This window comes from Oenanthe melanoleuca, chromosome 5 (assembly GCF_029582105.1).
Source record: "Oenanthe melanoleuca isolate GR-GAL-2019-014 chromosome 5, OMel1.0, whole genome shotgun sequence".
NCBI lineage: Eukaryota > Metazoa > Chordata > Aves > Passeriformes > Muscicapidae > Oenanthe > Oenanthe melanoleuca.
Window position 1 is genome coordinate 46,157,274 of NC_079339.1, and position 12,933 is coordinate 46,170,206.

The 12,933-nt window shown below is 33.5% G+C and overlaps 1 protein-coding gene across 3 annotated transcripts in view; it reads left to right on the plus strand.

Moving 5' to 3' along the window:
- The window catches only part of PPP4R4 (protein phosphatase 4 regulatory subunit 4), a 57,870-nt gene that overhangs the window by 38,413 nt on the left and 6,524 nt on the right, over positions 1 to 12,933 (plus strand). For 2 of the 3 annotated variants that reach the window (XM_056492676.1, XM_056492677.1), the window contains 11 exons: positions 1,361 to 1,438; positions 2,240 to 2,323; positions 3,398 to 3,580; positions 4,299 to 4,404; positions 5,161 to 5,308; positions 7,993 to 8,137; positions 8,976 to 9,017; positions 11,030 to 11,105; positions 11,513 to 11,593; positions 11,918 to 12,011; positions 12,448 to 12,518. In XM_056492676.1, coding sequence (XP_056348651.1) covers positions 1,361 to 1,438; positions 2,240 to 2,323; positions 3,398 to 3,580; positions 4,299 to 4,404; positions 5,161 to 5,308; positions 7,993 to 8,137; positions 8,976 to 9,017; positions 11,030 to 11,105; positions 11,513 to 11,593; positions 11,918 to 12,011; positions 12,448 to 12,518 — 1,108 coding nt within the window. Of the gene's footprint in view, positions 1 to 1,360; positions 1,439 to 2,239; positions 2,324 to 3,397; positions 3,581 to 4,298; positions 4,405 to 5,160; positions 5,309 to 7,992; positions 8,138 to 8,975; positions 9,018 to 9,108; positions 9,184 to 11,029; positions 11,106 to 11,512; positions 11,594 to 11,917; positions 12,012 to 12,447; positions 12,519 to 12,933 lie in introns of all 3 variants that reach the window. The other variant, XM_056492678.1, reaches the window with a different exon arrangement.

Consider the following 12,933-nt stretch of genomic DNA (forward strand, 5'->3'; position numbering starts at 1 on the left):
AAACAGATCTAAATTAAATGCTTGATTTAATAGGAAACTACTTGGAAATTTTTGCAGATGTGACAGCGTATGCGTTCTTATATTTCCATTCAGGTTATATAAATTCTACTCTGTTATTTTCATAAAATTTTAAAAATGTACAAATGCATAGGTAATATTAACTATATGGAGTGAATTACAGAAATTAAAATACACTCTTCTGAATACAGAAACCAATATAGGGAAATCAATGTTTTCATATTCTTTCACTGAGAATCCTTGTGTTTCAGTCTTTGAGCTCAGCTTTGATCCCATTTTGTTGCCGGGGCAATTGGTAAATTAAGCAGTTTGCTGAAAACATTTAAATGAGTAGTAGAGGAAAAAATGGCTTTATTTCCACCCTTGTAATGAAGATATATGGATTTCCAGTTCTCATTACCCATTGATGCCTTGTTTTAATGAATGATAGTCAAACATAATTCTTGAAATTGTAAAATTAGCATCTAATTCTACATAACATTTTGTTTCAGCTGTGTAACAGTATTCAGGTACTGCCTGAATATAAAGAAAGTATTTTTATTCATTTAAAAAAACCTTTAAAATTATGCCTTGGTCTAAATATGCATTTAGTTCTTGTTGATTTAACAGCTTAACTAGGCAGCCACGTGACAGACAAAATTGAGTAATTTATTCCCTACTGTCCAAAAACTAAAAGTCCTTGTAGCTATTTCCTTAATGGTTATCTTGATTGGAAGTAAGCTCATATTTTCACTTCACTTAAAAAAACATTAAAAAACATCATCTAAATATTTCTTGTGGCAAAAAAATCTCATTCCACAAGTTTGTGTTATGCTTGCTATAAAACCTTTTTAATAGTGTGAAGATGGACTGCTAGCGTTTTTTAAAATTTGCTGAGACTTATGAATCACAGAAGTCATAGTCAAAAACCAAAAGAAGTAAGGAGTGAAAAATTCAGGTGGGATGTTGGGGAAACTTAAAATCCAGCGCAGGCTAAGAAAATTTTGTGTTTTATCTTCTGTAAATTATACAGCAGGCTGACTCTTATCTCTCCTAATTTACAATATTTCAGTATTCCACAAGGAAATTTCTAGCCTTGCAGCCTAAAACATTTTTGGTAAATGTGAAATGGGGTTAATTCTAAAAGCATGTTTCATAGTTAGGTAATAGACCTGTTCCTTGACTCAGTGTTCTTTATATAAGCATATTTTTAATGTGATCACTGGAAAAGTACACAACTGTAGGAAGCTGATATTAAACACTTTTTTCTGTGTTTCTTCATGCTTGCTGTAAAGTAAGTAAGCACTGTTGTACCACAGAACTAAAGAATGTTTCACCTTGCTATCTTCCTGTCATTTTTTAGGTTGCTAAGCTTTTAAATTCTGATGTGTATACAATACATAAAGAACTGGTTACGCTATTACAGGATGAGTCACTGGAGGTAATACACTTTTGTTGGAACTTTTTTTGCTTGTTACATTGAGGCAGGTTATCTTCATGTTGAATAACTCCTCACTAACACAGTAGAGTAACAATTTGAAATTATTAACAGCTTTTACTTCCATTGCACAGACTCTGCATAAAGACTGTGAATAAGAAGGAGGAAAATAGGAAGGTGTTTGAATTTAGTAAATCCACACTAAATTTATTAGCTTCTAAAATTACTAATTCTAAATAGTTGTAATTGCTGTATTGTTTATTACCTTACAAACTCTAAAAAGTTTTGGGTTTGGTATGATATTAAAATAATAGTTGATAGGATTCAAGGTCTTTTGCTTTTTATTTTTATTGTCCAATTGAAGGGGAGATAAAGAAGTTGTGTATGGTTCGAAGATCAAGATTTACAGAAAGGGTTTTGATCCAAGGTAACTTTCATAGAACATGAATCTGTTATGTTGCAGTTAACATAGTGAGACTTTTCTGAATGGAAAAAAGAGACGTATTTATATTTGAGAAAAAAGTCACCATTTCCTATGATACCAGGTGCTCCAGTAGTAAGTTAGACTGCTCCAGTTAGTAAACTTGTCTGATGACATAAATAAAAACTGAGACCTGTAATGCTTGTATTACTTACTGTATTAAAATATCAGTCATCAATGCAACTAATCTCCTTTTTTTTTTTTTTTTTTTCAACATGAGAGAGCAGTAACTTGAAAGGTGTCAGCAGGGATATGTTGGTGAGAGTTAAAAATGGAGTTGAGTTCATTTACAGACATCTTTCATGCAGCCTTTCTTTAAATAGGTGTTAGATGCCCTAGTAGGTCACCTTCCTGAAATCCTTGAACTAATGACTAATGGAGGAGAAAACAATGGATCAGAAAGCAAGGTGGGTATTCTCATGGGGTTCTTAAAATTTTCTTTCTAAATGAAGGTAGCAAGACATTTCAGACAAATTCTGAAGGAACAGGCTTTCATGATTAGTTTCTGTTTTGGAGAGATATGAAGTTTCTGTTTGTTTGTTTGTTTGTTTTTCCTGATTGTTGATTTTATAAGCTTTAACATTTAAAGATTATTGTTAATATGAAAATAAACAGTTTATATATGTTCTTTTTCTAATTAACCACAGTTAAGTGTAAACAAAGCTTGGTTTCATGTTAAGGGAATTATTGCTAATACCTAATTTAAATCTTTTTCATATTGATGTATCAATTGCTCATGGGTGCCATTTTCAAGCTTCTGCTAGAAGGAAATCTATTTCCTGAAGTAAAGGCACTGAATTTAGAGATCTGAACTCAGCTCCCACCTTTTCTAATTTAATCATATGTGGTTTATTCTATGACTCCTCACCTCTAAGATGGAACAGAAAGGATGCTGTTTTTGAGCATACTTCCTAAATGTATGGATAAATTGAGATATTGCAGCAGTATAGAACTGAAGAAATTTATTTTCCTTTACAGACAGAAATTGACAGTGTAATTTAAAAATTTGAATTTGTCAGATGTTTACAGCTGTAAAATAAAGCAAATGCAATGTCAGGTGTGGCAGTCTGTTTCATTTTTCTTAATGCTAAAGGGGATTTATCTTGGCTAGTATAAATTCTACTGAAAAAAGGTGTATAATTCCTACTAAAATTAATTCCTACTAAAACTAATTAGGGGAGTGAGAACAATAACTGCAAAGATTAAGAGGATAAAAGAGAAATGGGATTCATTTGGTTTGAAAAAGAATGCTTAGGAGAGTTGGCGTAATGGTCTTAATATCTGTAAAAGGGTGTTACAAAGAGAACCGTGTTTAGTTTTCCTTTGTCAGGGGAAGGGATTGGAGATGAAAGTGGATTTAGTTAGGTACTGAAATAGCTTTTGGATTAGTCTTTTTACATTGTTGTGATTTGCTTTTTAAGCATGGTGACAAGACACACAGCTTGAAAATGTGAAATCATTGTTTATCTTTCTGGTTCTAGTTACTCTCTATTCCTGACTTGATTCCTGCATTAACAACAGCAGAACAGAGAGCAGCAACTTCTTTAAAATGGAGAACACATGAGAAGTTACTACAAAAATATGCATGTCTCCCTCATATCATATCAAGTGATCAGATCTATTACCGTTTTCTTCACAGGATGTTGACAATCATTTTGACAAATGTGAGCCCACCTGTTGCTTTCTCATTTGTTTTTATTTGTTAATGCAAATTACACCACGGGATATTTGCTATATGTAGTGCTTCCTGTGTTGTATTAAAGTACTCTCCCTTTCTTATGGTGTATCAAGCTGTGGCATTTTTTTAATGAGAATGTTTGCTGAAAACTTGCCCCCATTTGAGGAGCAAAATTTAGATTGATAGTTTTCCTCCTACCCAAGACTTCTTCCTTTACTTGTGCTCATCATCAGTTTGTTGCTATTTAAATCAAAGATTTTTCCTCTGAAATATACCTTCTTTTTCCTGATTCTGTACATTACATTGTGTTTGTTCTTTATGAAAGAACTTTACATTTCTAAAATAAATTATCATTTAGAGCTGCTAGTCTGAAATTTTACTGAGTTAATTCAAGAATAAAACTGTTGTAAGAGAAGATGTTTTAAGTTTTATTTCTAACACCTGCAATACAGAAGGTGCCTTGCAAACATGGATTATTTTAAGATGCTTATAAAATAGTTGAATCTACAAGTTGGGCAGAAGGAATAAAGAAGCAGGGGCGTCATGAATTGGCCAAATTTCCTAATTCTCCCTTACATTTTGAAATTTATTTCAAAATTTATGAAGTTAGGCTACTTTTTGGCTATTTTTTTTCTAATTCTGTATATATTTCTAGTCATACTCTTTCAGACATGTTTAATTGTGTTCCCTTTATTTCTTTCAAGAATGTCCTGCCAGTCCAAAAAGCAGCTGCTCGGACTCTGTGCGTTTATTTGCGCTACAATCGCAAACAGGAGCAGAGACATGAGGTCATTCAGAAGCTGATTGAACGTAAGATGATCTTTCCTCGATTACTGAGAGATGGAAGTTGGTTTTGACTGGAGATCTATTTACAGTTACATTTATTCAGTGTCATTTCCTTCTGTCATTGGAGGGACTATGCTTGGAAGACATTCAGTTGCTCACATTATCACCAGCAAAATGTGCTGTGCATATGTGAGGAATGTATCTGGAGCTTGTCTAAAGGGATTGGGAAGGAATGCAGAATGCAGAAACTGGTAATATGCCAAGACCCCTCCAACCCTACTTCTTTTAGGCAAAATTACTAAGTTGTGGGTACAGCAATATAAAAAAACAGAGTTCCTCTACAGAAATAAAATTCTCTAGAGGCTTCAGCATAAGAAGTGCTGAATAAATCTCAGAAATTAATTTATTAATCAGCCACCTAAAGTTGATGTTTTCGTGTATGCTATGTGTTTTAAAGATAGCTTAGAAATTTTAACAGTTCCCATTGACATTCCTTAATGTAATTTTTATACTCCTGTGACAAGGTTAGAAAGGCATACAGGATTTCATTTAACACAGTAGCTAGTTCACTTGCTCTTTTGCCTTTCTGAGTGCTCATTGACAGAATTAATTGAATTCAAGATGTTAGTTTTTTACTAAAAGACAGTATTGAGATAGGCTGAGAAATTGTCTTTTGGTGCCTGTGATTACCATCTTTTAAGTCAAAGGTCAACCTGTGAAATGTTTTCTATCTGACATTGAAAACTTGGCAGATAATATCTGCAAATTTTTATTTTTCAGAACTGGGCCAAGGAAAAAGTTACTGGAACAGACTTCGTTTTTTAGATACTTGTGAATTCATTATGGAACTGTTTTCAAAATCATTCTTCTGTAAATACTTCTTTTTACCTGTGCTTGAACTTACGCATGACCCAGTGGCAAATGTCAGGTATGAAGAATATATAACAGTGTACTAGAAAAAAGCTTTAAATAATATATTAAGAAATACTGTTAGAAGTTTTATGTTTTGCTTAAATTATGGAACTTAAGGAAAAACATAGAGAGTCATCAGAATGACCAGTATGAAAGATGCAGGGGAGTGTGAAAATGGTGCTACAAAATCCCAGAAGGTCAGTTCTGAGTGTTTGAGAGACTGATCAAAAACACTCTGGTCTGGGAGTGAAGGGAACAATGAGGCAGAGGAGAGCCAGCAGTAGATGGGAAGAAAGTAATAATACACTGTTTCATGGGCATTGAGAGAGAACACAACTTCAGTCTCCAATAATTCCCATCCATTTCATTGTCACTATGTGTAAAGTAAAACACTCAAGCAATTATTTAAGTGATCTGAATTAAACAACTCAGAACAGGTTTTGTGTTATGGAAAAGGATGTCTACTTCATTGTTAAGGAAAATTGAAAAACCAAACAATAAAATAATATTAAGGAATTTGGTCTGTTATGCATTTTTACACAGTGTTTTTCCTGTTATTTTTGTAGTAAATGTTTTTTCTTTTTTTTTTCCTAAACAGATAGAGACCAGGCAGTTTTTACCATTAGGAAAGCCTTTTTTTTTGTCACATGTTTTGTGTGATTTTACACTTTCAATCTTGTTTCTGGTGTGTGTCACTCATGTTGTCATCATTAACATATCTGAACATCTAATATTAATGATGCACTGAGATTTATGTAAGCATAATTTGCACATACCTATGTGCACTCAGTAAGCTTCACCACATACTGTTTATTACTAAGGGAAACTGTTTAAATAGATACTGTGTTTAGTACAACTACCACTTCTCAACTCAGCAGGATCCTTAAAAATGAAATCATTTTGTACATATAGACTAACATTCATGTCTCATGTCATTAAATTAAGAGGATTATATTAAAACAATAAACTAAATTTGTTTATAATCTGAAATAGCTTATTCCTCTTAACAAATATTTTAATTAAAAGCTCTCTTGATACAATGTTGAAATTTAATGGAAACTTGAATGAACTTGCAGTCCCTTAGCTGACATTGGAATTTATTTTGTCTTAGTTATTTTCTGGATTGTTTTTGTACGAAAGAAATGCACTGTCTCCAGTGGAGTAAAGTTTACAGGTTAGACATTGTTATCTGATGGTTTTAAAACAGACTTAGGGAGCTACTATTCTGGATTTCTTCAGTGTGGTGTAACTCTTGGTAATGGGAATTTGTGATTAATTTGTGATTAAAATATTTTGAAGGTATAAAATGGTAAGATGAATTCATATGAGAATTTTTTTTTGAATGTTTACAATCAGAGTTACTGTGTCTGGCAGAGGATTGTCTCTGATCCAAAGCCAGTTGACTCTGAGAGAATATCACCATGTATTGTTCTTGGTGTTTCTTTTAATCTATTTCTATAGATTAAAACAGTCACTATTACATGCTATTCCAGTCTGGTCAAATTAAAGAATTTTTATTTCCTCAGTTGCATTAAATATTTTTAATTTAATCTGTGGAGTATTTTGGTGTAAATAAAATAAAAAAAAGCAATTAACAAATTTTTAATATAAACAGTTCAGAAACAGTAACTCAGAATCAAGGGAATGAACCACAATATTGTTTAGGCTTGAAAAGACTTTTCAGATCATCAAGTCCAACCATTAGCCTAAGTCAACCACTAAACCACATCCCTGAACACCACATCTGCACATCTGCACATTCCTGGGATGAGGACTCTACCACTGCCTTGGGCTGCCTGTTCTAGTACTTGACAGCTCCCTCAGCCACTCCTTAGCAGACTTGTGCTCCAGATCCTTCTGCAGTTTTGTTGCCCTTCTCTGGACAGGCTCCAGCCCCTCAGTGTCTTTCTTGTCATGAGTGAACTGAGCACAGCATTTGAGGTGTGGCCTCGCCAGTGCTGAGTACAGAGGGACAATCCCTGCCCCGGTCCTGGTGGCCACACTACTGCTGACACAGGCCAGGATGCCATTGGCCTTCTTGGCCACCTGGGCACAGCTGGCTCATGTCCAGCTGCTGTCAAATGGCACCCCCAGGTCCTTTTCCAGGCAGCTTTCCAGACACTCTGCCCCCAGCCTGTTGTGCTGTGTGGGATTGTTGTGGTGACCCCAGTGCAGGACCTGACACTTGGACTTGCTGACCAGCACAAGGAGGGGCAGCCTCCAGACATAAACAGGAAGATAAGGAAGGGGAAAGAAGGGCTTTCTTTTCTTTTTAATCTATCTGATAAATTTTCATCCTTGCAGTTGTATGGAATTGCAGTAGCATGATTTTTGGTGAGACTTGGGTTTTTTTTTGTACCGATGGACCAGATTTCCAGGATGTTTAGATAACTGATAAAGTTGAGTGTGCAGATCACTTGGATAATCTGGAGGTCTCCTTATTTTTCTAGATTAAAAAAAAAAAAAACCCAGACAAAGCAAAGATGTTTATGGACTGTATTCATGATCCGTAGAGACTTTTTGAAAACAGTATGTCTGGAAACAACACACGAGCAAGAATCACCTCTGAAAAATAAGACCACCTAACTAATTGTTTTGTGCCAACTGCTAGCATGCAATGCATTTAGAATTAATGATATATATTAAACATCTGCATCAAAAGGTGAATATTTGGGTTGTTTGTTTGGTTTTTTTTTGTAGAATGAAGCTATGCTGTTTGTTGCCAAAAGTCAAATCTACTCTGAAGATTCCCACTGATAAACATTTACTTCAGCAGTTGGAATTATGTATAAGGAAGCTTCTGTGTCAAGAGAAAGACAAAGATGTCCTGAGTATTGTGAAAAGAGTAAGCATTTTTCTTTTTTAAGCAGCATTTAATCATGGGTTTATCAATAAAACTTAAGATGACTAAAGTTATGCTTTCTGTTGATTTTCTCAATGTAAGAACAGGCGATTTAAAAATTCCATTTTCTTTATTCAATTTTGAACAATTAAAAGATGATGCAGTATAGTAAGTTCTGTGAAATTTAGGAGTGATGATGTTTCCTTGGTTACTTATATTGCAGTATTTTGTAAATGATTCAAATTCAGGATTTTGGCTTAATGACTATTTATGAAAAAATAGCAAATGATTAGAGAAAGCTTGAATGTTGATTCTAGTTAAACTCATCAGACCTGTGAGACAGAGATATATTGTTAGTCTGTATATTTTACAATACACAGACAAAGCATTTGTAAGATTTTAAAATGTTACAAATGTGTTTTTAATGTGAATATTCAAAAAAGTACATCTTTAAGGAATACCCATGCTTAGTCTCAAATTTAGAAACCATGGAGGGAAATAGCTCAAGTAGGTGACTTCCTTACAGGGCCAGTCTGCAGGAGAGAGGCTGGGTGAACACCTGTTTGGAACCTTCTGAGTTACACAGAGTTGCTTTTTTCAGTCCTGGTTCCTAAGCCTGTGCTGTAGCTATTCTTGCTGTCGTGCTTCCTTGAGTGTATTTTGATTTCCATGTAGATATTCTGTGAATCTATGCATTGTGAGTCTTACCAGGGCTCTGAGAATACTCTCTGACACTTTTAAGCTGCATTGAAGCCACATAGGCTTCAAATACTTAGGAAGAAAAGACAATTTTTTTGCTTCAATGTGTGGCATAAAAAATAAGTTTTAATTTTCTTTATAGACGGTGTTAGAATTGGACAGAATGGAGATCTCTGTAGATGCTGTAAGTACTTATTAACTTTAATACTTATCAACTACTCTTAGTTTTCATTTTCATGTAGTGATTTTTTATTTTTATTGATTTTATTTTAAAGTTTCAGAAAAGGTTTTATGAAAGTGATTTATTGGATCAAGAAAGAGAGAGACAAGAACATCTCCTTTTGGAAATGGTATATTTTATCAGTATGCTCTCGTTATTTTTAAATAGTTTGTAGCTACATATTAATGAGACAATAATTTTAAGGTAGGGGAAATGCATATTTTACAGAGACCTGTTAGGTCATAATCTGTGGGTGGTTTTTTACACTTTATAATAAGGTAAAGTTCTTCAAACTAACATGTAACATCTTTTTCTTCACTACCTAAATTTTTCTATTGCAATTAGAAAGGTAAACTTGAGTTTCTTGATAAATACTATGTGTAACATGATGAACTGATCAATGAAACACCCCAGAATTCAGCTTCCCTAGGCAAAAAAATTAATCTCATAACTTCTTTTGTCCCAAGGAAGCTGAAGAATGATCTATGTTAAGAGAAAAGCAAAAGGAGCAGTAGGCACTTCAGCACACAGCTTATATCTTCACTACATCTCCACAAAGCCTGGATTAGACCACTGCAGTCCTCCCTTCTGCTGCCTCCCCTCCAGCTTGAGCTGAGCAGCTGATAGGATTCAGAAGATCCTAAAATTGTTAACATGCTTCCTCTGACTTGTAGTAAATTAACTTCTTTGTAGTGAACCAGAAGAGATTGTCATTGTTTCCTACATTTATGGTCCACTTTGATGCCCATAGGTATTGCAAGTCAGTAAGAGAAAATACACCTGACCACAAATTTCCTGCCACTTCCCATTGTCTGGAGCTCAGCTTAGTTCTCAGACCTGCATCACACACTCGAAGTCTTGAGCTTAGCTCTAGCAGTCTTCAGGTAGATACAGTTAATGCTTTTCTACTGAAAGTAATTGCCTGGTGCAAAATAGCCTCCAGTGTGCCCTGTGTTACTGTGTGATGGCATCAATTTTTACCCTGTTTCTACAGCTATACTTTAGAAAAGCACCTGAATTTTTATGATATAGGCCCCTGATATGTGCAACCCTTCTGAATCACAACTGCCTCATTTGTCTGTGAGAGACATGATTTTGGGGAACCTGAGAATTGACACAGTGGATTGTGACATGTTGCTGTTCCAAACCATGAAGAGCCATTCAGCCCACTTAAATGTATCTGGCTGCTAAAGATTTTAATACTGAATATGTTAGTAAGTTTTCTTAATTTGAGTAGCCGACTTGGTAGAAACTATTTTCCAGCAACCCTGACCTGAATTAACTACTTCTTTCTTTTCTTGATTGGGTACTAATTAGAACTACATTAAAAAAATAGATTAGAGCAATTATGGTTCACTTACAATTTTTATTATGAAAATGGTATAGAAAAAGCTAATATTGTACAGTTTTTTGAAGCTGGAGTGATATCTATTCACCAAATGGAATATACTTTTAGGCTGGGTAATATTACAGAAGGGCAAATAAATTCTATCAACTTTAACAATTTTACATAGTTGATTTTGATTTTCCATAAGGATTTATCAACTGTTAAATTTAGAACTTTTTAAAGTTTGAATATATATGCACACCTTAACATTTAAGAAAAGCATTTTCATTGAATTGTATGAAATAAAAGTGTTGCCTGTTCTATTTTCAGAATGTCTGTGTTACAGAAAATTTTTACATTGCCAGCTGCCAATGTCTGTATCTTTTTGAATATAAAAAACCCAAAAAAAGCCAGGCATAATTTTAGTTATAAGTTATAGATGTGAACTTCAACTCGGAACTTTCTTCAGACTGTGATTTTTAAATGAGATATGTACCCTGATTTCTTTCTGTGCTACTTAGCTGGTTCCCTGAATATTCATCAGGGATTGTACTACTAGCAAGAGAGAGCAGAAGTGAACTATTATTTGGAAACACAATTTATTTACTTTTACTTGAGTAATATATAAGAAAATTATTCATTCTTTTAGGAACAATTAGAAAAAGAGAAGCAGAAAAATGAAGGAAGATCAACAAATATTAATGATAAAATGTTTGAAAAGAAGCGTAAGTTTGTTTATTTGTGTACATGTTTATGCATGCTTTACTCTTCTACAAAGGCAGAAGAGAAAGGAGCAAGAGACACTTTAAACAATAAATAGAGATTCAGAAATTGGAAATAAAATTGTTTCCATATATTTCTGAAGTTATTTATAAGAAATATAATAATAAATATATGGATGGTTTTTTTCTTGCTTTATTAATAAAATGCATTACAGTTTTAGTTCTCTGGGTTTTTTTTCATTTTGGGATATAGTGTAAGTACTTTACTGTGGTATTTCTGAAGTGCTAGTAGCACTGGTTTAGATGTTATTACTCATTGCTTCAGGACTGTGTTATGTCCTCTCTTTTCTATAAATTTAAGTTTTAAGAGGGAAGGGATTATACTGGACCTTTTTTTTTTTTTTTTGTAGGTAGAGACAGTAAAACATCATCAGTGTTGGCAAAAAGTATCAATCTCTCTTTTTCTGGAAGCTCTTCTGGTACATCAGCAGGTAAGAACAGTTCAAAAGCTCAGCAGGACTACTTTGATCTCACATCATCAAGTTAAATCCCAACAAAGCTGCTATTGATATCTGTGGACCCAAATTTCACCTACTGCACAGAGAAAAAGATTCTTCTCCTAGAACTAAATGTATATTCTGTGGTTTTTTTCGTTTTGTTTTTCTCTGTAGTATATAAATAATGGCCTAAGGTTTATTTTTTTAATTTAAGTATTTAAATAATCTTGTTCCTTCATTCAAATATATATTTAAAAGTGTTCTTAATTACTGAGGAAATGCAATTTTCATATTTAAAAATGTTCTTTATAATTTTAGGCAAAGAAGAAAAAAAATCCAAGCTGGTTCGAAGCCAATCTTTCAGTACTCAAGTACTGCATCCAAAATACAGCAACATAGACAAGTGTCCTAAGTATCTTTATAATCTTCATTGCTTACCTCTTAGGCAAATGTTTGCTGATAGACAGCTCTTCTGAAATTAATGCTCGTGGATCTCTGAAAGTAGTGATATGCTCACTGAATTGTGACTTATATTTTCAGCTTTCTGTTTAATTGATTAACTGAGGGAAGAAATACCATCTAAGAGTGCTGAAGCCTAGAAATGGTTATGAATTCCTTTTAAGTTAATATATGCACCTTTTATCATATATTAAAAATACTTTTCAATATGAATTGCTAAATCTAATTTCATATATTTCTTAAAGACATTTCAGCATAAATTTCTCATTTAATTTTTTCATATAAACTCAGAAGTAGCCTCCAATGCTATTAAATGGCAGGATGATACAAGTGAGAGGAACACTTGGAAATATCCAACTTGGTTTTGTTTTGTTTCGTTTTTTTTTAAGTAAAAGTTCTGCTACAGGATATACATCTTCAGTATCAGGAATGGGAAAGAGTTGTATGTTATCCTTTTGTGGTAAGTAGATCATTGTAATGTATTTATTTGAATTTTTTTGTGTAGGTATTGAATATATGGGCCCAATTAGACAGGCATACTCTAAGATGTCATTCTCCTAAAGAAGGCAGAATAATAGATATCCAATACATTTGGGCATTTAAGTGCTAGTCTAGTAAGTGTGTTTTTCAGATTCTTTTTTTTCCCTACACATTTGTTTTAATTTCCATTTAAAAATAGTGAAAATAAACTGAGTTTGTCATGTCCTGGTTGGAATTTCAGATATCATTAAAAAAATGGGTTTTGCAGTTTTTCCCCACCTATTTTACATCAGGAGAATAAATATTATGTAAAACTTCAACTGAATTAAGAGAGAAAAACTAATGTTTGCACTTCTGTCCACTAAATTTTAAAGCATTCAGATGATTGAAGATAA